Raw genomic sequence first — 25,401 nt, forward strand, 5'->3', positions numbered from 1 at the left:
TGGCTGGCAAAAAAAGAAAACAGGCTACTTCATCAAGCCTCACCTGACCTTCACAAGTACTCCAAGGGACAGCAGCAACTGGTACTCTAGTAAGAAAAAATATGAATTCAAAATAAAAATACTTAACAGAAAACTTTTTCCATGTCTAAAGGAAGCATGCAGAGTTAAGCTGTATTCTGAAATTAAAAAAAAAAAAAGAAAAAAAAGTGTTGAGTCTGTAAACACCATGTGGGGAACCTATCTGCATGACCAAGGCCATGGATCCCAGTAGGCAAAGAATTACCTCTGAAAGCAGCACAGCTGAGGACTGGGAAGAGTTGTGCTTACACTGTTTTACATACGTATCTCCTTGGTTCTCCAGGATCGAGGGGATTGTGCTGTCGCTTGCTGAGCAGACAGTAACAAGTCCTGCAAAGTGCAGCAGAGGCGTAGAGGGACTCAGCAGGCATTCTCCTGGCTGGCCAATCAAACCATGCATCTGAACAGTTCATCCATTAGTGAATGGTGGTAAACCTGCTTCACAGCACTTATCTTCCTTTGGAAGATTCCTGGGAAATACATCTTTATAAGAAGGATGAGACTTACTGTTTGGGACTGCCTTGATTTATTAAGGTTAATATTTCTGGGCTACTCTCTTCCATCATTTGCTATTGTTTGATGTATTTGAGACTTGGTTGCTATTCATACACACTGCAGCAGTTGCTGTTGTAGTTGTTCAGTATTGTCTTTGGGTACTTGCAGTGATGGCAGATATTTTATACAGCTTTTTCAAGTGCTAAAGTCTACATTAAGTACTTTTCAGATCTTGATAAGTTAGGCAGTACTTAACAGAGATACAGAAAGAGTAATTTCATTGTGAGGAGACTATTTAATAAATTGTCACAAAGCTAAAATTCACCATTCCTACATGACTGAATGAGGTACCCTCTTTATTTATGAGGCCAAGAGGACTCGTTGGCTTCTGAGTAATGACCAGTGGGGTTTCTACTGTGTGGAAATAATAGATGAGGTGTTGATACATAAGTGGAGTCCAGTAAGGTGGGTAGCATGACTGAGGACAGGTGGTGCTCCTTGTAGCTCCCTCACCCTGGCCTTTGGAGCTTAGTGCTGGGCAAAATTGTCTCTCCAGATGAACAGTTATATCTGTCTCAGGTAGCACCTAGGGCAGAGCAGCTGCTCTTGACATCAAAATATCATTTCCAATAAATATTTGCTTAGGAGTTGCATACCCTTTGGGATGTAACACTCTGCTCTACCGACTAGCTGGGCCCTGTGGTCTTTGCTCTCTGTTTGGAGTGAAGAGATGTGGGCATATGCATACAAGGTCCAAAAACACTGGCTTCATTAGCATTCAGCTTTGTGCCTCTAGGTAATATGTATCTGAAGCCATGTAATGTTTAACAGAGGAAAACAGCAGTATGAGTAAAGCAGCAACAAACAGCACAGCCCATTGAGAGCAAGAGCCTTCTGAATGTAAAGTAAGTACCCAGTTATTTTTACCCTAATGATTTTGACCCAGCTGTATGCTATTTGGCTAAGTGAGTCATAAAGCACATCTGCTTTCCAGGGTGAAACTTAGTTTCTAAATGCTCAAATGACAGCTGAACTTAATTTCAAGAAATATTGAATAGCAAAATCTGGGGATTCATTATATCAGCTCCATAGAGTATAACTCTGCACTGAATATTTATACCAAATAGCTCTAGAAGAAATCTAGAAGAAATCTGCTTCAATAACAGAAGTATTCTGACTTCTCAACTGTCAATTTTATCTACCATTACTAATTTTCCCTAAAGCTTACAACTACGAAACCAAAACTGAAGTGAATGAGTAAATGTCTTGCTTACACTAAGATAGTCCAGACAGAATTCACAAACTGATTTTGCTATGCCAAAGTCCTCTGTAAATTACAATTTACCAGATCACACAGAGCAAAGCAGCAGAAGCACAAGCTGGCTCCCTTTCACCCAAACCTTTGTGATCAGAGTGCTGTCACAGGGTGGAGAAAATCCCAGTAAACATCTCATCTGCTCTGCTGAACCCATATCTTTGAGTGCCTTTACCATTGATTGGAGGTGAACACCTAACTCATGCTATTCTGCCTGAAGCTGTTCTGTTTCAGATAGGACATTAGATGAAGGCTATTTGGAGCTCTTTTAGTCTCTAGTACCATCTTTTTAATGGAAATAACTCTTAACTGTTTTTTGACAACTAAAGCATCTTAGCAGACCACAAATCACCCCAGCATGTTCTTGGTCTAACTGGTAAAAGAGAAAGCAGCAAACAAACAAAGAAAAAAGAAATGTTCACAGTCACTTCAAATGTCCAAGATGCACTGATCCAGTCTTGCTGCTGAGCACTACTCTGGCCTTAGGCATATTTACCTTACAAAAGGATACTTTTTTGCTAATATGAAATTTGGGAAGACAGGAGAGGCCAAGTCCACACCAATGGTCTCACCTCCCCATAACAAGATGTGGTATACACAGAAGAAGGAACCCTGGAAGACAAGTGACACATAAGTGGTCATTTAAAATAAACATATTCTAATCTAATCAGGTATTGAAGCAGAAAAATTTTACTAGCCCTTATGATTAGTCACTTTGTATGTTAAAATGAGACAGGAGTAAAAGAAATAGCATTTTTGATTGCTGCAATCTCGTATTGTTTTCCTTTGATATAGCACTGTCACTTAATATAAACCTCATTCAAACCCTAACAGCATAATAATCCTAGGAATTCTTAAGAGATAAACATAAAATCATTAATCAGAATGCTTCTGATGTGTTGCTTTGCCATTAAAAAAAAAAAGGTACCTTTTCATTCTTCTCTCCCTTGGACTCTTATTTTTCTTTAAGACACACGTTTCTTTCCCTGCTAACAAGGAACTTCTGTAGGTGGAGTAAAGCAGAACTGAAGTAGGCAGCAATGGATAGGAATTACAGGTAAACTCAGAAGCACAAGGATTTAAAAAAAACTTCCATAGCAAAGGAGGAGGTCAGGAGATAACAGTGATTACCACTTGAAGGCAGTAGCAGACAGAAGTAAACGATGAGATGTTGATACAGCTGACCTCCAGCATCCAAGACCTTTTGTTCTTTGTCCACGCAGTAGCTGTGAAGAATGATGAGGGCCACCCTTCTGCTGTGCTTGCTGGTGGCCATGCTTCACCTCAAGGCCCACAGCCTGACACAGACTGACCACCACGCTGCCCAGCCCGAGGCAACTGACCCCCAGGAGCAGCATTCCCATGAGAGAGATCCTCTTAAGTCCTGCCAAAGGATAGTCCCCAGCAATACAGACTTTGCCTTTCAGTTTTACAGGCAAGCAAATACCCAAGAAGCTGGCAAGAACATTTTCTTTTCCCCAGTCAGCATCTCTGCTGCCTTTGCCCTTCTGGCCCTGGGCTCCCGAGGCACTAGCCAGGCTCAGGTGCTGGAAGGGCTGGCCTTTAACCTCACCACCATCCAGAAGAAGGAGATACATGAGGGCTTTCATCATCTCCTCCTCTTGCTAAACCGCCCTGGTAGCCAGGTGCAGCTGAGCATGGGGAACACCCTGTTCATGGACAAACACCTGAAGCCAACAAAAACATTTCTGAAGGACATCCAAAAACTGTACAGAGGAAAAGTGGTTTCTAGTAGCTTCCAGAATTCCACTGAAGCTAAAAAAGAGATCAACGATTATGTAAAGAATAAAACCCATGGGTATATAAACCAAATACTTGAGGACCTTGATCCCAACACTCTGATGGTAATTGTTAACTACATTTATTTCAAAGGTAAGTTGCATAGATGCTACTTACTGCATCTGTTTAGTGCTGTTTCACCCGCACTAAAACAAGTACACAAGTTATTTCTGAACAATTTTTAAGTGAATGTGTTTAGATGAGACTATTATGAAAAAAAGTTTGAAGTTTTCAACTTTGAAACCTCCTCCACAGAGGTTTCTAGCATATATTTAGACTTCTAAGCATAGAAGTTCATGTACTTGCAATATTCAGGTTCAGGGAATTGCCAGAGCACAACAGGTTCGTGCATTGTTAAATTTTCCTGTCTATCTACTTTATTTCATCTACTTATTACTTTAAAAATTAAAATGTTTACACATTGGATGCACAAAGTAGAAAACTAAATTCTGAAGATGATGATTAACAAAGATTGCCAAAAACTTTCATTTACTTACAGTCCATGACCATTAAATGGGTAGGTACCTCTGGAGTTGGAGTCCAAATGTTCTGCACCTTGTCATCATATTACACATATCCCAAGAGATATTTGAATGTATTGCTTTGGCAACGACTAATTTCTTCTTAGGTGTTCATTTCCAGCAGCATGTAGGACATACATGGAATTTCCCACCTAGAAAGGAATATTTGGAAAATATTTGGAAATTATGAACTTTCAAGAAAACAGATTTTATTTCAAATACTTTATTAAATTTGGGTGCCCTAGTCTCAGGTGCCATAGTCTGAGTACCATACCAGAGCATATTTCTTTTCTGGAGGGCAAGGGGAAAGGCTTAAACTTATAAAGTAACCAGAATACTGTGGACTTTACATACCATTATTATTTTTTCAAACTAGGCTATTTCTATCCAACATTAAAAAAAAAAACCAAAAAAACCATACTTACAGAATGGCAAGCTGCAATCCTTGTCTATTTGTTTAGTGAATGAACTGTTTTAATACAGAATAAAATATCATAGAAAATTCAATTGAATAAACATTAAGAGAAAATGATTTTGAAGACTAAATACCTTGAGGCCCTATTCCATTTACCATACTGCAGTTACGTTCAGGTCCAAAAGTTTGTGTTTCTCTAGCATGTAAGCTTTTCCTTAGTGCTACAAGATGAAAAACATAAAAAAGCATGTGAGGAGCTTAACATGCCACATTTTAAAGGTCAGACATCTGCTGTGAAATTCGCTTTACGAGCCGTATTAAGAAAACAGATAGCAAATCACTGGATTCTGGTCAGTTTTCATTTGCTTTAAATAAAACATGAGGTAATATGATGAAGTTACTTCATCTAATTTATCTGACTTAGATGTTGCACAAGTCCATACAAAATTTAACCTGGGACATTTAATTGTTATGGAACACAGTACAGCAAAGATGACAGAGAATAAGGTCTTTAATAAACTTGGAATAATTTCTATCTTCAAGTATAAGTGTAAATCTTCAGATATGGGTTTATTTCTTGTACATTAGTCTGGACTATATTAATATATCCTCATTGAACTAAGTATTCAATTCCATTCTTTCTCTTTTGGTTTTAAGCCTACTGGGAAAATCCTTTCAATATTAAGGGGACCCACAAGGACTATTTCCATGTAAATGCAAAGACCTCAGCTGAAGTGGAGATGATGGTTCGAGATGGATTTTATAAAGCATACTCTGACAGGAAGCTGTCTTGCAAGGTGGTACAGATTCCTTACAAGGGAGATGTTGCAGCTTTGTTTATCCTGCCCAATAAAGGAAAAATGAAACAGTTGGAACATGCCCTGACAAAAAAAACTGTTTCTAAATGGGAAAGATCTCTTCAAAGATGGTAAATATAGAATTTTGATTTGATGATTTGAGGTAGTCAGAATCCAAAGTCTGAATGCTATGGTCAGGTCTTACAGCTACTATCTTCTATTTTTAATGGGAGGTTTAAAAAATGGAATAAGTATGAAGGGTCAGACCAAATGATTTGATACTTTCAGCAAAAATTAGAATCAATATTGCCTTGTGATGAGAGAAGAGATCTCTGAGGTGGGAAATTTAATTCTTTTTCCCCCATACATTTTCTAATTGCTACTAATTGTCTCCATTTCCCTTGTCTCAAGCAAAATATTTTAAGAGTGGTAATACTTTGACATAGCAGTCAGATCCCTCAGAGGGAATGGGGTGTGAATTCCAAAAGCAGAACTTTCAAGGTTAGAAAAAGAATGCAAACCTTGTCCCAGAAATGCTGGCAGCACTACTGCCTACTGTCTCATAAAGTGACTGTGTTGCAGAATCATGCAAGAAACATGAACTGATTTCTTTCTCCTTCCATACATTCCTGTCCTCCAGACCAGCATCTTCCCATCTTCTTTTTTCTTGCCATGTTTTTTAGATGAAAGGGCTAGCATTTTAGCACAGAAGAATCACCAGCAAGCTGGGAATCTTCAGTCCAAGGCATGCTCTGATTGCAATAACTACCATATTTTCTTCTGAATTAACAGGAGGATGGAATTGCATATTCCAAAACTATCAATTTCAGGCACCTATGACTTAAAGAAGATCTTAATGAACCTGGGTGTAACTGATGTGTTTTCTGATCAGGCTGATTTGTCTGGAATCACAGGAAACCCTGATGTGAAGGTTTCAAAAGTAAGTGTGTCAGCAGAAACAACCACCTGTGGATTCCTGAACAGCCAATTGCCTTATCCTAAGGTCACCAGTGAAATTTTACTTATTGCTAGGGCTGGCTAATAATGTGAAATAGAACATTTAGCTGATAAAGTCTCCTTAAACCCCCTCAGACTTGTCCAAGATCTGGAGATAAGGATATTTTCTTTTGTCTGACAGGCAAAGGTGGAGGGTGGATGGAGGGGTGGGTTTAGCATTTAACCAGGAAAATAAACACAGCATATTTTCTGCATGTATAAGAAGAGCCTATGGGTAACTTTGTCGTGGATGTCTTGCATCCGCATATCCACAAAAAAAGTGGCCTTTTTCTAACATGCATTCTATAATTTTAAAGGATTTAAAAACTGCTCTTACCATTGAAGGCTCTGTTGAGTGCTAACAATGTAAAATGGACCAGACTTGAGGAAAACATCCCATTTAGTGAAAATAATGTGAAGACTAGCATTTTTACAGCCATTCTGAAAACAGCACTTAAATTTTCTAACATTTTGGGGCTAGAAAAAGATTAAAAATATCCAACAAAAAATTTGGTATCAAGGTTGAATTTCTACCTGGCTAAACTGTAATGCAGGTGCTGTTAAGAATACACACAGAGCAGTTCTGGAGCCCCATTTCCTTTCCCTTTCAAACTGATATTCCCCGTGAATTTGCTTGGCTATTTACTTTCAATTAATTCCACAAGGTGTGCAGTTGCTAAGGTCTGCATTGATACACTTGTGATGAGGAACACTGAATGTGTAAATATTTGCTTATTGAGACAACATTGCTAAAAAACCCACAGTGGGCTGTAGCACCCTTCTTCCTGGGTCCTTCTTACCAGCAATTTTTGTGAAAGGCAGTAGTTGAATTAACTTTGTGTTAATTTGAATAATTTCACACCACATCTTCCACATACATTAATTCTTTCTGTATTTTATTGTAGGCTACTCACAAGGCCCTGCTGAAGATTCATGAGAATGGCACAGAGGCTGCAGCAACCAGCAGCATAGATTTTCTTCCTCATTCTGCTCCTCCCATCGTTAAATTCAATCATCCATTTTTGCTGTTGATTGTTGATCAATATACTCAGAGCATCCTCTTCATGGGAAAAATCGTAAACCCGACTGAAAAATGATTGGTCATTGGCTGGTCATATTGATTTGAATTGCATTTTATGGAATTATTGTCCATTGCGATTAAAATTATATAAAACAGTTACTAACAATTTTCTTTTTCCAAAGAAGTCAGGAAAGAGTGCAGTTATTCTCAGAAACACCCTTTTTGCTTCATCCTTCTATAGAAAATAACCACTGAGATATACCTATTAGTGAATTGTGAAGAATTTTATAAATCAGCCTTTTAGTGATCAGTGCCATCTCTGAAAAGCAAGGTAACACCCAGCTGAGAGACTTATTACCGCAGGCCTGGTTCCTACGGTATATCACCGTGTCCCGCAGCCGTAGGGAGGAGGAGGAGAGAAGATCCAGCAGGCAGGAATTGTGCAGCAAGATTGATTTACTTAATTATTTTACAAACTCTTTATAGACCTTTTTCTTCATAGTCTAATTGGACAAAGGATCAGCCACCCCTTGGGGGTGATTGGCCAAAATCCTAAAACATCCATTACCAAAATATTTTCTACTATACCATAAACAAGACTTTCCAAGGTTGCAGGTGGCTTGGTTGTTTACATTCCCTGCTACCCCTTCTGTGAGAGAGAAAAATCTCTCACGGACTTAGAAAATAACAAGAAAATCCTCATTAACAGCATTTTTGTACCTACAGAGACTCAGTTAAAACACTGTAAGTAAATAAAATTTGAGTGGATAAATCCAAATGAATTCTCTGCAAACCGTAGGTTGGCTTCTAACATTGGTAGGGTTTCCAGTAGAAGGAAGGCATAGCTGCAAATTACACACTGGGAGAGTCAGTCCCTTTCAGACCAAGCCTAGACATTTCCTTTGAAGGTCAAGTCTTGTTCCATACTCTCCTTTATGACATTCACAGGTGATGCCATGCACCCACATTGTGTTGGCTTCTTTGAGTTGGCCATTAATGTAACAAACTCTACACAAACATCCTATGTGGAAGCAGTGCTGGGGAATGCTTTATTTTGCTAGATACCCAAATGGTTCTACTGGCATTACATTTAGATTTAATAAGAAGGTACTTGTAAGTGGATGTTCAAAAGGGATAGGATATGAATACCTGGAAGGGAAAAAACAAACACTGAGATTAATCCTATCTTCAGAGGTTACATCTATGCTGACAAATAAAATGCTCTAAGATCTGTTCTCTAACCATGAGGTCAACTGGCCCATCACAGGTCATATCCACATTGCTTAACTCTGACCTTGCAAGTCATCCAGTCCAATTACTGGAACTGTCCCTTGGCCTGTGCTAACTCCAAAAACATGCTTAGCATTTGTTTGGAAGAATCATATGGTGGCATGTCTCTGAAATTGTACTAAAAGTATAAGAATATAAACGACTGCAGGCTGAGGGCCAGGCCTGTTCCCCAGAACTGCTCGGTGTACTGGGACAAATGGAGTCAGAGTAAAGAACAGAGGAATGGGAAAGTATTCCTCTGTCACTCAGCCCTATAAGCTCCCCCTCTGCTGGCTATTTGCATTTTTTGAATGACACTGCGTTCTGGGCGATGCTGGTAGGCCTTCAGAACTACTTCTCAGAAATGAGGGAACTGGAGGCCCTGATGTGGAATAAGACTAGGCAGTTCGAGAAACACCTTTCAAAACTACTTCAAGTCACAGACTGCGAGACTCCCATGTACTTAGCACAGATGTGTTTGGGTGGGCTCTCCTGATTAGTCCTGTGCATTTGCTGTAATTGTGTATGCTTATTTTCACAATAATTGGTCAGGCTTATTTTCAGAAGGCTGCTCCTCATTAAGGATTTGTGCTGGTCCTTAGATGATACAACAATGCTTTGATGATACAGATACCAGAAACACTTTACAGCTGAGCAAATAGAAACCATCACAAAGCATAAAGAATGAAAGTTTAATTCTATTACGTTGCAACATAAATGAACTGGAATGCAATTTAAAATGTGATACAACTTACTGTGGAAGCATAGGGATTGTCTATCATCTATATTCCATTTCCTCCTTAAAAATAATGAAACCAAGACTTTTGTTACGATCCAGAAAGTCTGTCACTAGTTCAAGGACCCAGCTGCTTGCTAGGTGTGGCCTGACACGGCAAACTGGAATGAGCTGGCAGAAAAAGGCCATTGGAGAGTCTCCCTTGGCAGGTGGACCCCTTGTTGAGAAAGGCTCAGCACCCAAGGCCAACATTGTGCAGCTCTCCTTCCAACAACTGTGCAGAGGCAGGCAGAGATGGAGGTGATAAAGAGCATAGCTCCCCACTCCTCAAATCTGACAGAGATGTTAAATAAAGCAGACCATAACTGCAGTAATATTACTGCCAAATTACTGCTGAGTCAGAGAGATATAACCAAATCCCAGGTGATCAATTAATTCTCAAAGACAGTGCCAGACCAAAGCAAAACTGATATTTTTTGATTGCTAAAAATTTTTAGAAGTTATTTTACTGACAAATCAGGATGACAAATATGGCTATAACCCAATAAAGTAATAACTACAGAAGTTCTGAAAGGGCCAGATGGATGAATTTAGGAGTTGTTTTTGGCATGGTACCCAGATACGAAATCTATTTACAATTTTACATTTTATTTATCTGTAACTGCATGCGGTGTTCCTTTGCTGCATGTGAACCTGTTGTCTTTGACTGTCAACAGCTCAGTGGCCACAAGCAGAGTAAGACAACTAAGCTCCACAGGAACAGCAAGCCCACAATGGAGATCCTTTTGGATCCTGCAAATGGATAGTCCTCAGAAACAGGCACTCTTCCTTACAGTTTTACAGGTAACTGACTACCTGAGAACCTGGCAAGAGTGTTTTCTTCCACCTGGTCAGCTTCTCTACTGCTTTTGCTCTGCTCTCTGTGGTCTCCAGAGCCACCAGCCAGGCTCAGGTGCTGGAAGGGCTGGACTCTAACCTCACTGACACTCAGGAGGGCCCACCAATTTTAATTTTCTGTCATTTATTTTAATTCTGGTAGTTACACATTCCATTTCTAAGTTCTTGTACCATTATAATTAATTGAGGGTTTGGTCAGTAGTCTTAATTACTTGAGTTTGATTTATCATTTGGAAAAAGAAATTCAAACTAAGATTCATTTTGAGAGCAAAATTTTTATTTTATTTGAGTGTTTTTTATAAAACTTCTAACAACTACTTTTGAAAAGATTTGGTGATGCCAAGTATATCTACAATTCCACTATCTTCAGCTGAGAATTTATTGGAAAATATATCAGGAAAATCTGAGATGAGCTGTCAGTGACAGATTACCCATCTTGAACATTAAAATATTGGCTGATTGACTCCATTGGAATTCACATCAGGCCTTAAATAGTTGTATGCTCATGGAAACACTTTTTCATTCAATGGTAGGAGATTAGGTACAGACAAAGTAGAAAATATAAAATATTATTTTCTGAACACTGATGAAACAATCATCTGAGGTAAAATGTCTGTTATAAGGAAAGGAATCACACCCGATAATAAAAGGACCTTATTTTCTTCTGAGATATAACATAGACGAAAAAAAATAGAGTATTTGGTTCTGCTTACACAACTTTCTTCTAGCAGACTATGAGTTTATATGAAAATTCAGTTCAAAGATTCCTATTGTATTGGTGAAAGAAGCTGAAAATAAAGTAGAAAAGTAGTTTCTATTCCCAGTTCTGTCACAGACTTTTGCATAGCCTTCAGCTTTTTTTCTATCTGTTAGTCATACTAGTTTTTGAAATGGGAACCCAAAGCACTTTCTTTATTTGAGGAGAAAAGGATGAAATATTTGTAAGACATGGAGAGTATATTTGGGATGCCCTTTATAGAAAAAGATAAAATTACTGAAAGGACTTGATTTTTATTCCACTTACAGCAGTTTTGCAATGATACCAATCTCCTGATTTTAATGGAGTCACATACATCAAGAAGATTATTTAGATGAACTTTTGTAGACATACCTTGAATGATACACCTTATAGGTAAACAAGAAATGGCTGCATGAGGATTTATCATGCAGTGTACACATTTGTCTTTCTCAGTCCTTATCTTGCTGATGTTTTGTTTTTACAGTCAGAAATCCTTTGCCCTGGAAAGCCCCCAAATATAACTTGCAAAGCTAGCATATAATAATCAGATGACCAAGCAGAAACTGAAATATAATAACCTGATGACCAAGCAGCAACAGAAATAAGGTAATGACATGGGATGAAAGTGCTCCTGTAAGGAGGAACCAAGACACATTGCATAACTGAGCAGAGTCACTGGCAGATAGTAGGGAGAGAGATAATGAAATTATTCCTTAATTCCTTCCATATAGACCATTATCAGGCCAATGGGAAAAGCATGTTTGTCAGTCCTTTATATGACTCCCCTGGTTCCTGGAGCAAGAGTCTGCCTGTCCCAGCCACCGCTTATCTCAAAGCATCCAGGAGCTCCACACACTCTTCTGGACGGCTCTTCTTTCACAAAACTACACAAAATTTCTAGTTTAACCTTGCATTTCCCTGTGTTCTGGGGACACAGCCATTTTCAACAACAGGAATGTGCAGTGAAGTAAAAAACTGCTTTCCTCTCCCTGTGTTCTCACAGACTTGCCACCTGGCTGGCATGCAGGTGATACACATGTGTGGTGATTCACCCTCATTTTCCATTGCCTTCAACAGAAGTGACATGTATTATCCAAGGATCTCTATTTCTGGCACCTGTGACCTAAGGGAGATTTTCAAAAGACTGGATGTGATTGACGGATTCATTAGCCATGCTGATCTGTTTGGAATTGCTGGGAAGCTGATTCTTTGATTATTTGTGGGTCTGCTGTAACTGCTGGTCTTAACCTTGTCTAGGAAAAGACTTGGGCCAGGGTCAGAGGATCTGGTGCCTGGGAGTTATGAGCAAGGACAGAAACAACTTTCCACTTTCTGACATGCTGAGTGCTGCTGCATCTTCTGGGAGAAAGGAGAGGAATCACTGCAGCAGCTTTGCTGTCCCCAGAAATTCCTCTCAAGACATAGTAGTATCCAGCAGATGGTTAGCCAAGCATTAGGACAGGGCTGAAAGATTAATGCTATCTATGTAGACAGGCCTAGGCTTGAGAAAAATATCTTGTCTTTGCTAGAGTTAAGCAACAGCATACTTGCTACTCCTGAGACTTGGTCATTTTACATAAGACTGCAATAAACTTTCTGGGTACTTGCACATATCATGAAAATTACCCCTCTCCGTAGGAATATATTCTGACCAACCCCGCCTCTGTCTTGTAAGAGAGAGTAGTTACATAGCAATAACAATGATGGTTGATTCCTATGCATAGATAAATTGTAAGTTTACCTGGGGCGAAATCATGTACATTCAATGGAAATAATTAGTCATTGCTAATTAGGATAAGTACCATGTGCCTCATCCTTAAATAACCTTCTAAGTAGCTAAATTTTGCCTGTTTCAGCTTTCTCTGAGAGGGATCCCAGTGTAAGATACGTATGGTATGTATGTAATTCATGCTTATCCTATGCATCCACAGCACAAGGGGTTAAGATCTTCTCTCTCTAGTTAACATTTTGCCGTGGAAAAATTTGCCTATTTAATTCTTCTATTTGTTTTCTTGTTTTGGTTATTTGTCAAGCCATGCTGTGACTTGCTTTTCACTTTAGTAGTTTCTAAAATACTCATCAAAGGTCCCTCAAGAAGGTAACCAGTGTTCTGAGCCCATCAAATAATGCCATTTAGGGCAGGGTGGAGCTGTACCTGAACAAACTTACTGCTGCCTTGGGTACTCAATTAGATGGCGTTGTTGCATCAGGGTGTCCTGTGCAGAAAGTTCTGGGCACAGGACATCCATGGTTTTGGCCTTTTCTTAGCTTTCCAGTTCTTCTCATGTTCTGTTTTCAGGAACTCATTTACCACAGTTACTGAAAGCTCTTTTACTCACAGTTTAGTTCAAGCCAAGAGTAGCAAAGTCCCTGGTCTTTCTGTCCCTTTAGAGCCCTAGGTGCTGGCATCATTCTGGCTGTGTGATGGGAAAAAGACTTTAAGTGTTTGACATCCAGAAAAAAATAGTTTACTCAATCTTTGCTTTACAAATAACTCCTATTTGCTCTGTTTAATGTTTACCAGTGGACATTAATTTAATACTAGGAAGCAAATGAATAAGAGGGAAGTAGCACTGTGAAAGAAAAGTCCAGCACGGTAAGTATCATATTTTACTTTCTTAGAATTCTTTGAATATATGCTGTGTGTGATCCCTGCTATTTACTGCTGAGATTAATTTATTTTGTACAGTAATTGGAAATTATTTTAGCTTCTGGAAGCATGTTCTGAATGTTTGAAGCAGAATTCATTCAATGATCCAGCTCCTAGCTATAGTGACAGGATGACTGGGATATGAGGCCCAAAACGAATATTCAACAATCAATACCAAGATGAAGAACAAAACCTTGTCTCTTTTCCCAGAAGAGTAAATTTAGTTGAAATCTCAATGTCCCAACTATTCCAGGTTGATGCAGGGCTAATGACAGTAGCTCCATTTCTGTCCCTTTTGCTTAAAGACTAGGCTCCTTGCAGTCAAGTGGCCTAGAAGAGAAATCAGTCTCTCTCAAAAGCAGATTTGGGGAAATAGGAAATTAGTTGTTACCAGAACAAAATTAATTATCAAAAGCTAGAGGGCCTTTTCTTTCTGAATCAGTGTTTATAGCCAGCATTTTTGACATGCCAAGCATAGTTCCCATACTGAGCACTTCAACAGCTTATATCTCCAGTTTTTCATAATGGACATCTGAAAAAGGGGGAGCCTGGAAATAACAACTCCCCATAAAAAATCTGGCACAGACCTGAACCTGGCATTAGACACACGGAGGCAGATTCTGGGCAGAATCTCATTCTCAAGAATAAGTATACTTAAGCTGCTATGAACAGTATTCAGACCATCTCTATTTCCCTGAGGGCCACTGCTTGCTTCATGGGTTTGAGTTTCTGTCATTTGAGATAATTTAGGTGAGCATTCTTCTTCAATTTGTTGCATGATTCTTCCCCCATAAAGACAGAAGAGAGACTGTAGGCTTATGTAGAATTTGTTTATGTCAGTTAAAGGAAAAGAAACGGTCATCAAATTACATACACACAGCAAGGCAGATTCCACTGTAGCCTTTCCCAAGCTCTTGAGTTTTGAGCTTTGCAACCTTCTGGATAGCTTATATGCAATAGAGAGTGTCAACAAACTTTCTCGATTTATCCTCAGTTTGCTGCAACACTTAAGGTAAAGTCTTGAAATAATATAGGTCTTGAGTCAGAGCTGTTATGTAAGAGGCAGAAATATAAAAATAGTTTAAGGGCTGAGCATTTAGGTGGACTTTATACACTGCTATAACTGACTGTTATAGCAGTCAGTGCTTGAAAACCAAAGTCGTAACAAGACCATGGGTACCACAGCAACATATCAGCCAAAGTTGGCCCCTCTGCCTAAGTACTTGCCAGATACATGGGTGCCAATACATGAACTCAGCCATGTACTCCAAGGCATTTAAGAATGTACTGAGGCCATGCTGATCAGAAGCAAGAACTCTTCTACACATAATACCTCAGGAAAGCTGATTCTTCCCTGGCAATGCCACATTATTTTCTTATTCCCTTTGCTCATTGGTCACAAACTAAGAGAACTGACTAGAAACAGCCTGTCCAGAGGCCAAGTAGAAGAGTATTTCCTAAAAGAATAGTAGTTCTAATGACTGACATCTGAAAATTAGTATTTAGAATACAAAACATTTTATCCAGTAAAGAAAAAATTCTCTAGATCTAAAAGTTGCTCTGTTCTTTCTTAACAGAACTATTCAGAAGGACAATGAAGTCTGCACTGTGTTTGTGTTTGTTGCTTCTTGGACTTCACGTCCAGGGTCAGCAGCAGGAACAACAAATACGCCATTCCCCAGAAGACCGGTCCCAGGCTGATGGTGAAAACTTGTCTTATGTCAAGCTAGCCCCCAGAAATGCTGAATTTGCATTTAAGTTTTACAGGCAGATCAGAGATGAGTTGGGTGACGGGAACATTTTCTTCTCTCCTTTGAGCATCTCCACTGTCTTTGCAATGCTCACCCTGGGGGCCAGATCAAACACACTCAGAGAGCTGTACAAAGGCCTTGCCTTCAACCTGACAGAGATGGAGGAGCAGGAGATTCATGAGGGGTTTCAGCAGGTCCTCCAGTTGCTGAATGACCCTCACCGAGAAGTCCAGTTGAACATGGGCAATGCCCTGTTCGTAGATAACCAAGTGGAATTGCTTCAAAACTTTTTGGATCATGCCACAAATCTTTATCACACTGAAGCTGTTTCTAGCAACTTTCAGAATCCTCCAGAGGCTACAAGGGAAGTCAATAAGTATGTGGAAACAAAAACACATGGCAAAATTGTTGATTTAGTCAAAAGTCTTGATCCGGACACCGTGATGGTTATCATTAACTACATTTTCTTTAAAGGTGAGTGGCACACACGAGTAGCAGCTATAAAAATAAGCTCCAGAAGTTCTAAGAAAGAAAACTTTTTCACATTGTGAACACACCTATCATCTAATTTAAAAAACAACTTTCTATTTTTAAATTACACAAGAAAATATTTGAAGAATAAATGAATAAATAAAATAAAAGAATAAATGAAGAAACATTTTCTAGATGAGAAATTTTAAAAAGAATGAAAAAATAAAAAAAACAGCAGAAGTACTGGTCAATGTAATATAAATTTTAAACCAGGTTCAGAGCTGAAGATATTCAGAACTTACGATCATTTGTTCAAAGGCATGGGTGTTTGGCTGTGCAGGACATGGTGACATTTGCATGAAGGTAATAAGCCTGAATCTTGGAGTTTGTGGAAGATTTACCATTAACTGAACAGGCAAAGGCTCATCTCTTTTCCAGTGCAAGCTTCAACCTATACTTTTCTTGTGTGATTTTTTGTTAAAACAATTGAAAAAAGGTAAAGATTCTTTCCATGGCCAGGGAACAAGCATCTTTAAACTGAGATAGGCTTGTTGCTGTCTCTACAGTTCAAATATATTATTTTAAGCATCAATTAATGTGACATGCTTTTATTAGTCCCTTTTTTTCAATTCTATACTTATTCTTTTTTTCAAAGGCTCCTGGGAAAAACCTTTCAAAAATTTCAACACGAGAGATGATGACTTCTTTTTGGATGCCAAGAATTCTGTTAAGGTCAAAATGATGCATCAAAAAAATTACTTTAATGTCCATAGGGATAAGAATTTGTCTTGCTGGGTAGTAGAAATCCCATACAAAGGAAATGTTACTTCATTGTTTGTTCTGCCTGATGAAGGGACAATGAAACAGGTGGAAGATACTCTGCTGAAAGAAACAGTGGCTAACTGGTTGCGATCACTTAAAGAAAGGTAATATTTTAATTGTGGCTTTGTTTAAATATTGAACAAGCCAAAACTACTCATCCAGGAAAGGTAAAGCTTAGGATACCATGATGAGCTGCTAAGTACAGCTCTGAGGAAAAAGCATTACTCAGTTTCTTTGACTCAGACAAGCTATCATGTGATTTCATACCACAGGGGAACCCTCTCAGCTCCCCCAGTCACAGCTCCCAGTTGTGAGGATCCTGCACACAGGCAGATTGTCCTCAGGAACCTGCCTCCAGTAGGAGGAATCCAGTTCAAAAGAAAATATCATTTCTTTTTCTCCACTAAGATAATATTTTCCAGTCAGTCACTTTCATAAACCATCACTCTACCCCTGAACCATGGATCAGACTGTGGTTGTTGGGACAGGTACCTCAGTTTCTGCTTCTCTAACATGGGATTTATCACTGTCTTAGAAAGCCAAGCCTTAGCTCCATGGGTACTTGGGATGGATATATACATGAAACAGATATTGCTTCAAGGGATCTTGCAATAACAAAGGCATATTTTTATTTATTTTTGAAAAGAGACATCTATTTGGATCTTCCAAAATTCTCTGTCTCCGGCTCCTATGATGTTAAGAGCCTGTTTAAGAAAATGGGTGTGACAGAGGTGTTCAGTGATCAGGCTGATCTCTCTGGAGTGGCAAAAAATCTTCCTCTGAAGGTTTCCAAAGTAAGTATGCAAATAGGGATGGTAATCAAGAGATTTTTCTGCCTTTTTTTTATGCAGGTTTAATTCTACAAATAGACTGATCCCACCCCTGGAGTGTAGTCATTTCTTATGGATGGTAATAAAGGAAGGAAAAGGTTAGGCATTAAATGGCTGATGTTCCTACAGTTTATATTAAATTGTTTACTGCACAGTGAGCCTAAAAACTTAGCTGAAAGTCTCTGAAGAAGAAAAAAACTGGAAAGCATAGAAGGAATATTTTCACAAAAAGCTGGTGTTAAAGAAGTAATGCATGACAAGAATCATTGTTATGACAATTTTGGGAATAGTCATTCTTATACTATGTATACACCTTTCATTATTACACTGTCTGAGCACTTCAGAATTTATATGGACAACAGACTCATGGGACAGGGATAGCCCCATTTCACAAACAAGAAATGAGTACACAGATAAACAAAATTATTTCTCTAGAGCACCAAAGAGTACATGCCTATGTTATGAGGGAGGTGATCCTTCCCTCTATCCTGCACTTGTGAGACTACCTCTGGGGTTCAACATATCCAGTTTGGGGCTCCCTACCACAAGGGCCACGTTGACACCCTGGAGCAGAGTGAGTCCAGTGGAGGGTGAGCAGGATGGCTGTGTGGCTGGAGCGCTGGGTGTATGAGGAGAGGCTGGAAGAGCCAGAGTTGCTATTCAGGAGAAGGGCGGGTGAAGGGGCAGTTCTTAGCACTGGCTACAGATATTTATTAGAAGGGTGCAGACAAGATGGACACAAACTCTTCTTGCAGATGAACTGTAATACATCAAGGGGCAACAGACACAAGATAGAAAATGGGATATTCTGATTGGGTATTATGTAAAAAAATTCACCAAAATTCATGAGGGTGATCAAAAACTGGTATGGGCTACTTGTGAAATTTCCATCCTTGGAAATACTCAAACCCTGACTGGATTAGATCCTGAGTAACCTCATCCGGTGTCGGAGTTGTCACAGTGTGGGGGCATTGGTGGCATTCAATGACCTCTAGAGGTCCTTCCATCATATATTATTTGTGATTCCTCACATTCCTCCTTATGACATGTGGAAACACCTGGATTGTAGATAGAGGACTGATGCCTGGAAAGCCAAGTAAATCGATGAAGGTTAAGCAGAGATTCATGAGAGGAAATTTTAGATGTGTTGCAGACAATGAAGGAAGAAAACAGAAGGCTGTCAAAAACCAATGGAATAGCTCATGAGAATTCCTAAATATGAATTTGTTATATCTACTACATAAAGTCCTGCAAAATCTTATCAGTGGGCTGTGTTTACACAACGACACTCTATAAAGCTTGTCACTATTGTCTTTGCAGAGAGAATTATTTTGCTTACACAGAAATTGATGCAAAATGAAAAATTTCTTCTTTTGTGTTCAGTATTAAGGACAAAACCTTACTCTGTGAAACAACAGAACAATAAATATCCTCGATGATGCTCAGCCTCTGCAGGCAGTTATGTTTGACACTGACTGTTGAAGAAAACTTTCCCTGAACTCAGAGCAAACTTTGCTTGTCTTGAAAAGGCTAGACACTATTATTTTTATATATTTAATGTATTTTATATATTTAATGTAGAACACCAGTTCTACATTAATTCTGTGTTTTCTTTTAAGAATTACCTTATCACAGTGCTAAAGCAAGCAAACTTTCCCCCAGCTGCTTCTCTCTTTTCTGTGCCTAGATTATAATCTCTGTTTTCCTTGCAGGCAATTCACAAGGCCACGGTGGATGTTAGAGAGAATGGGACAGAGGCTGCTGCAGCGACCATGATGGAACTTACACCATTGTTTCTACCATTTCCTCCTCCTCCTCACATCACTTTCAACAGGCCCTTCCTGATGATGGTTATTGACAAAGCCACCGATGGCGTGCTCTTCCTGGGAAAAATTGTGAACCCGACTGCTAAGGAAGACTAGGCCAGAGCACTTACACTCTCCAGTGCAGAGAGGAGAGCCTGTGCACATCCCAGGAATTTCTGTGCAAAATAGGAATAGAATTGACCTGATGCATAATAAACAAATAAATAAATCTTCTGTCAAGTTCTTCTTTACTTCAAAACAGACAGTTGGGTACAAACATTAAAAGCTATTTTTACAAAATTACTCAGCCCAAGTAGGCAGCCATGGGATCCTCAACAGATACACATTTTCTGTGCAGTTATCATGGTGTCAGGGTGGGGTTTTTTTCAGATACAACTTCCTACTGTTGGCTGAGAAACTTCCTGTGTCTCCCATTTCCTGTCCTTGCCTCACAAACCACAAGTCTATACCTTTCAGCTGGGGAACCCTTCTTTCCCTCCCTTTCATTCCACTGTGAATCCCAGGAGAAGTCTCCTTCAATTTTGAAGTCCCTCCAGGGGAAGGGAAACAGAGATACAGAGCTATTAAACCTTTCCTCTCCTAGATGGTGGATGCTCCTTGGTAAATAATAATCCTTTTCCTTCCAGCATGACAATTGCTTTCTACCGGCTTCAAACCTTGCTCCCTTCTGCATTTCTCACTATTTGCTCCAGAATAAGGGGCCCAACATTTCTGTCACGGCAAGAATTTAGCTTTTGTGTCAGTGAAAGCTGCACATTATTGCACAAATTATCATCTTTAATGGTCTTGTGCATGCACAGTAAAGCATGGGATCCGTAGGAGAACTGGATATGGCAAAACCCATCCTCTGGTTCCAGAAAGTGGTGACAGCAGCTGGAGGTCATGTCTCTGTTGTCCACATGCCAGATGATCACATTGACCTCCACTCACTTCAGCAAGCTCAGGCTGCTGAGTGCCTCCAAGAGGAATTCTCTTCATTAAGCTGATGTTCAGGGTGCAGAAAGGTGACTTGGGCACCTTCCTGAGTGCTGAGTAGGCAAAAGCCAGCATTACCAACAGCACCACGTGAAGGGAAAGCCATGCTGCAGCAGGTTAATTTAATTAATTGGCAATTAAAAATAGAGTAGGATAGTAGCAAATAAAAACATAGTTGAAAATACCTTCCCCCCAAGCCCTTCCTTCTTCCCAGGCTCAATTTCACTCCTAACTCCTTTACTTCCTCTCTCTGAGTGGTGCAGGAAAGGGGACGCAGGTGCATGGGAGTTGAGGTCAGTTTATAATCTTCATCTCCACCACTCCTTCCTATTTCCAATCTTCCTTTGCTCCAGCATCATGACAGCTGACAGTCCTTCAGGAATTGCTCTGGCATGGGTCTTTCCTGCAGGATCCAAACTACCAGAAACAGACTGCTCCAGGGTGGGCTTCCCTCCATGGGATTGCAAGTCCTGCCAGGACCCTGCTCCAGGGGGGGTTTCCCTCCACGGGATTGCAAGTCCTGCCAGGACCCTGCTCCAGGGCAAGCTTTCCACAAGCTGCAACTTCTTTCTAGGCCGCATCTCCTTGCTCTGGAATGGGGTCATCAAGCAGTGTAGGGTTTTGCCACTCCACAGTCCTCCATGGGCTGCAGGGGCACAGCTGCCTCACCAGGGGTTTCTCCAGGGGCTTCAGGGGAATCTCTACTCCAGTGTCTGGAGCACCTCCTGCCCCTTCTTCTGCACTGATCTAAATGTCTGTGGGGCTGCTTCTCTCACTAGTTTTTTTAGTCCTACCTCTCACAGCTGCTACAAGATGTGTTTTCTCTTTTCTCAAATGCATTCTCCAGAGGCGCCACCGTCTTGGCTAAGGGGCTCAGCTGTGTTGTGTGGTGGGTCTGTTGGAGCCCTCTGGAACAGGCTGGAACTGGCCATGTCCAGCACAGGACAGCCCCGACCTCTCCTCACAGAGGCTGCCCTGCATCCCCCTCTGCCAGCACCTCTGCACAAACACCAGATATACAGAACCCAGTCCTCAGCTGGGGTTTACAATGGGTAACACGATTTAATGGATGGGTAGAACACACTGATGGTGCTAATGAACTGTGGGGCTCCCTTCACAGGGTCCTGTCAGCATCAATAGCTGGAGGGCACTTCTCCAACACGGCCTGAGCTGAGCCTCAGGACAGCTCAGGACACTGCTTCCTGCCTGGGTTTCCAGCCTCAGCTCTGCTGTCTTCCTTAGGAGGAGCTGGAATCAGAGAGTCCAGTGAGGGGGCCTGGGGCTCCCTGACACTGCTAGAGGGATTTAGCTTCTGGCTGGGCTGGGTCAGAGCTGCCAAATGCTTCTGCAATGTGGTTTGGTTTGGGAGAGCCCTGGCAGGTCATGTGGTGGAGAGAAAACCATAGTGTGCATTTTTGCAGTGAGAGATAATAAAGCCTTTCATGTGAGCAAGCACACACCTTTCCACAGTCCTGTGGGGAGAAAACCCCAACCTCTGGCCAACCTATTCACACAGACCTAAAGACTTGCTTAGTGCCAAATATTTTCTCTATAATCATCCCCTTATATCCCCCATGTCCAGATTTTAAAGAAAGAAAACTAGCAATGCTCCCTGGAAAATCTGAGTCAGCTATACCTCTCTAACTCATTTTCTCTCTCAGGAAAATAAAATCAATTGTTTCAGCATTGCTTGAAGGGGCAAACGTCTGTTGTTGGAGACAAGCCAAGGATTTTAGCTTTGTACAGGGCTGCCAAGCTACAAGTCTCTTCATCCACAGCTACTAATATAGCTTGCTCAGTCATTGCTCCCCTGCTTTGGGAGTGGTGAGATTTAGGAGAGCAGTTAACTGTGCACTACTTGAGACACGTTAGTGGGAAGGCAAGAATGAAAGTAAATAGGAAACTCTTCATATTGCCCCATTTCTTCCCTCCCCTTCTGCCCAATTCTGGAAAATGAAACCCAGGAATAACCCCAGTTTTATTGTTTAGTAGTAAATACTAAACAACTGAAATAGAAACCTTTGTAAAAATTCTTAATTATCTTGTTATCAGAATTGTGAGATTTTCTTATAGAAAATAGTGCAAGTTCACTTGGTGCCTAATGGGTTAAATGCAGTTATTTGAGGGTGGAAAACTTATTTCAGCTGAGAGGATAGTTCCCAGCTATGCTTTTGTAACTTCCCTACAACTTCAAATAAGAGCAATTAAAAAAAAAAGTTTTAAAAGGTGAACCAGTGATTTCTCAAATAGCAGTTAAGTTCAAAGACTTTGTTGGAAACTTAGATGGATTTTGGAAAGGAGCTTAAAGAGTTGGAAGAGAACAGGAGTGTTGACCTGATTTTCTCAGTTATTTCAGCTCCATGGTGGAGCTAGGGGGAGTATAGCAAGAACATGATGATTTAAGAGAAAAAGTAAAAGCTTTACAGATGTTCAGAAAGTCTGCCATAAAACCAAAGGCAACACATTGACCCAGCTGTAGATACCCTGAATCAGCTCTGGCTGAAACTGAAATTTACCAAGAGGAAAACATATCACCCTGAGCCAAGATAACTGCAGCAGACAGCCAAGCCTTCATGTTTTCAGGAGCAACATGGAAAGAAGAGAGGTGGGAGAGTAAAATCTCTCTGAAGAGGACAAGGAACGCTTGGCCACACTTCAACATACCTGTGCCCCTCACACTTAAGACATACTGACCCAAGGGAGAGCACATGGAGTGGACTGCCATATATGTTGTGGCCCAGTGTTATTAGGGATAACTAGCCTCACCTCATCCTCCACCAACACAGCACCTACAGGTAACTAGTAAAAATTTCAAAGACATACATTTTGATCCTTGATGACTTCCCTTGTTAACAAAAAAAGTAACATCTACCCCTACCATACTGGAATATTGGGCATACAAGATGCACAATGAGGGGTAAAACTAGACCACATTAACTTTGCAATGTTTGACCTCCATTTTGCACAGATTTTAACAGACAGGTCACTCTGTGCCTTCATTAGTCATCTGTCTCTGCTGCTTTTGGTGCCTAGGCCCTACCTCAGAAAAAAAGCACTTCTGAAGTGCTTAGAGACAGCAATGCTGTTGTTGAAGTCAGGGAGCCTGACCTGGCACTGCCCCACAGTCAGCCCTAAGTGGGGATGGAGATTATCTGAGAAGTGCTTTTGTTTTGTATTTCCAAACAGTATGACCTGACATCCAGCAAAATTAAGGCTTTTGAGAAGCAATAGGGAATGTTGTAAGCAGCAAGCTGTCATATTTGAAAAGTAACATAATGCACTTCAAAGTTACTGTTAACTCTCTTGTTTTGTCTGAAATGCACCTATTGAAATAAAAACCATAAATAGCCACCAAATCAGAAAAAGTCTGAAAGACAGCCACCATAATTTGCCCGTGGCTAACATAAAATCATATATTAAAAATGTCCAACAACATCTTGTTATGCTGGATTCTTTTTCTGCTCTAGGTCTCTTCAAGCCCCTCTTTTTCTGTAGGGCTGAAGTACCTACCTTCCAGTTTACTAAGGTATTACTTTTGCAACTGCCTTGCAAGGAAGGAAATGCATCTGGGGATCTCAGGTCCATGTACACTAAAGGAATTCCACAAGATTGTGGAGAAGGCCAATGCACTTGTCTTCCTTGGTTGGAGAACCGGGTACTGCTACCCTCCTTCGTATGCATTATTTCCAGAAAATCTGGAGCTCCTTGATGACTGAGAATTCAAGGAAAGAATTTCTCACGAGCCCTTGGGAAAATGGCTGGCTTAGCCAATATCTATTATATGCACATCATGCGCATATTCTTGCCAGTTATATTTCTTTGAAGATGTGCCAGCATAGGCAGTATTAAAGGGGCACATCAGGTTTTTAGTCTTTTAAGACTGTAATTCTTGCTAGCTTTGTTAATGTTTTCCATGAAACTTGTTAGTCCTCATTTGTAGATCTGTGAGTCTTTGGGCAAGTACATCAGATTTACATCAAAATTTTGCATGCCTGCATGCTATGTGGATGTCAGTGGGAGCTGTAGCCAGCTGTATTGATTGTCTGTACTGCAGGTAGGATTGATTTTAGCATTCAAATATGGCACTGAAAAAGGAAACAGAAAACCACAACTTCTGTCTAATTTAGGAATACAGCTGTTGCTTCCAAATCTCTGCAGGGTCTGTGGCACTCACTCATGTACAGTGCATTTACACCACTCTTTGTTCAACTCTTATTTGAGAATGAAGTGCCCAAAACTGAGCACTATCTATACTGTTCTCTGAGGGACACTCTTCAACCCTGGACATTCACGTTAAGACCAAAAAACATCAGTATCTGAAGTGCTGTAAAAGTCTTGCAGAAGTCCAGAAAGTGGTCGAGCTGACCCTGGTGGAGCAGTTCAGATGGAAGAACCAGGTCCCTCCCCAAAAGAGCAGATGGCTTTAGGTCAGCTTTGAGATGCAGATTTCCCTGCTGAGGCCCACATGTGCATATGGATGTGAAAGCGAGAAAGCAGTATCAGGATTCCTTCTCTCTGACACCATCAATTTCAAAAAATTTAATTTCCCATCTTGCAGGCATGAGAATTTTTGGTAGCCTGTAAGGGTTGTAGGTGGGAGAGTAGGTTGTGTGAAAGTCCTCTCTTAAATTAGTTGGATGATATCAACAATTCCAAACTAAAATAAACCCAACCAACTATCTTAAATAAAATTCTGAATGCCTGTCACTTTTCCATCTATGTCCCTATATCTTGCACTCCCTGTGCTATTACAGAAGGAAAGTAAATTAGATAAAAGCTAAACATGAGCCAGCTCTCTGACTCAGCCACTGAACCACATGTTGTAAGGGTTCAGGGGAAGAATTCTCAGTTGTACCAAGAAAAAAGAGGGTTTATTAGTTTCTACAGGTTTCCAAAAATGAGACAGTCTGATCTGGAACCGATCTGAAACTCATGCAAGGGCCTCAGCAAAATTACAGAAACAACTAGGAAAAACAATTTAGAAAACTTGCATTCCT

At 40.3% G+C, this 25,401-nt stretch overlaps 2 protein-coding genes across 2 annotated transcripts; both read left to right on the forward strand.

Moving 5' to 3' along the window:
* The first annotated feature begins 1,386 nt into the window (after positions 1-1,386).
* Positions 1,387-7,597, forward strand: LOC116445773 (alpha-1-antitrypsin-like). The gene is made up of 5 exons (XM_032112753.1): positions 1,387-1,478; positions 3,112-3,781; positions 5,282-5,552; positions 6,214-6,361; positions 7,323-7,597. Exons 2-5 carry the CDS (start codon positions 3,124-3,126, stop codon positions 7,512-7,514), a joined length of 1,269 nt encoding a protein of 422 aa, XP_031968644.1. The 5' UTR covers positions 1,387-1,478; positions 3,112-3,123; the 3' UTR covers positions 7,515-7,597.
* Positions 7,598-13,588: 5,991 nt separating this feature from the next.
* LOC116445774 (alpha-1-antitrypsin-like) lies at positions 13,589-19,648 on the forward strand. Its single transcript, XM_032112754.1, has 5 exons — positions 13,589-13,675; positions 15,307-15,954; positions 16,607-16,877; positions 17,420-17,567; positions 19,316-19,648. The coding sequence occupies exons 2-5, from the start codon at positions 15,324-15,326 to the stop codon at positions 19,523-19,525; spliced, it is 1,260 nt and encodes a 419-aa protein (XP_031968645.1). The 5' UTR covers positions 13,589-13,675; positions 15,307-15,323; the 3' UTR covers positions 19,526-19,648.
* Positions 19,649-25,401: the final 5,753 nt, after the last annotated feature.

The sequence above is a fragment of the Corvus moneduloides genome, chromosome 6, assembly GCF_009650955.1.
Source record: "Corvus moneduloides isolate bCorMon1 chromosome 6, bCorMon1.pri, whole genome shotgun sequence".
Lineage (NCBI taxonomy): Eukaryota > Metazoa > Chordata > Aves > Passeriformes > Corvidae > Corvus > Corvus moneduloides.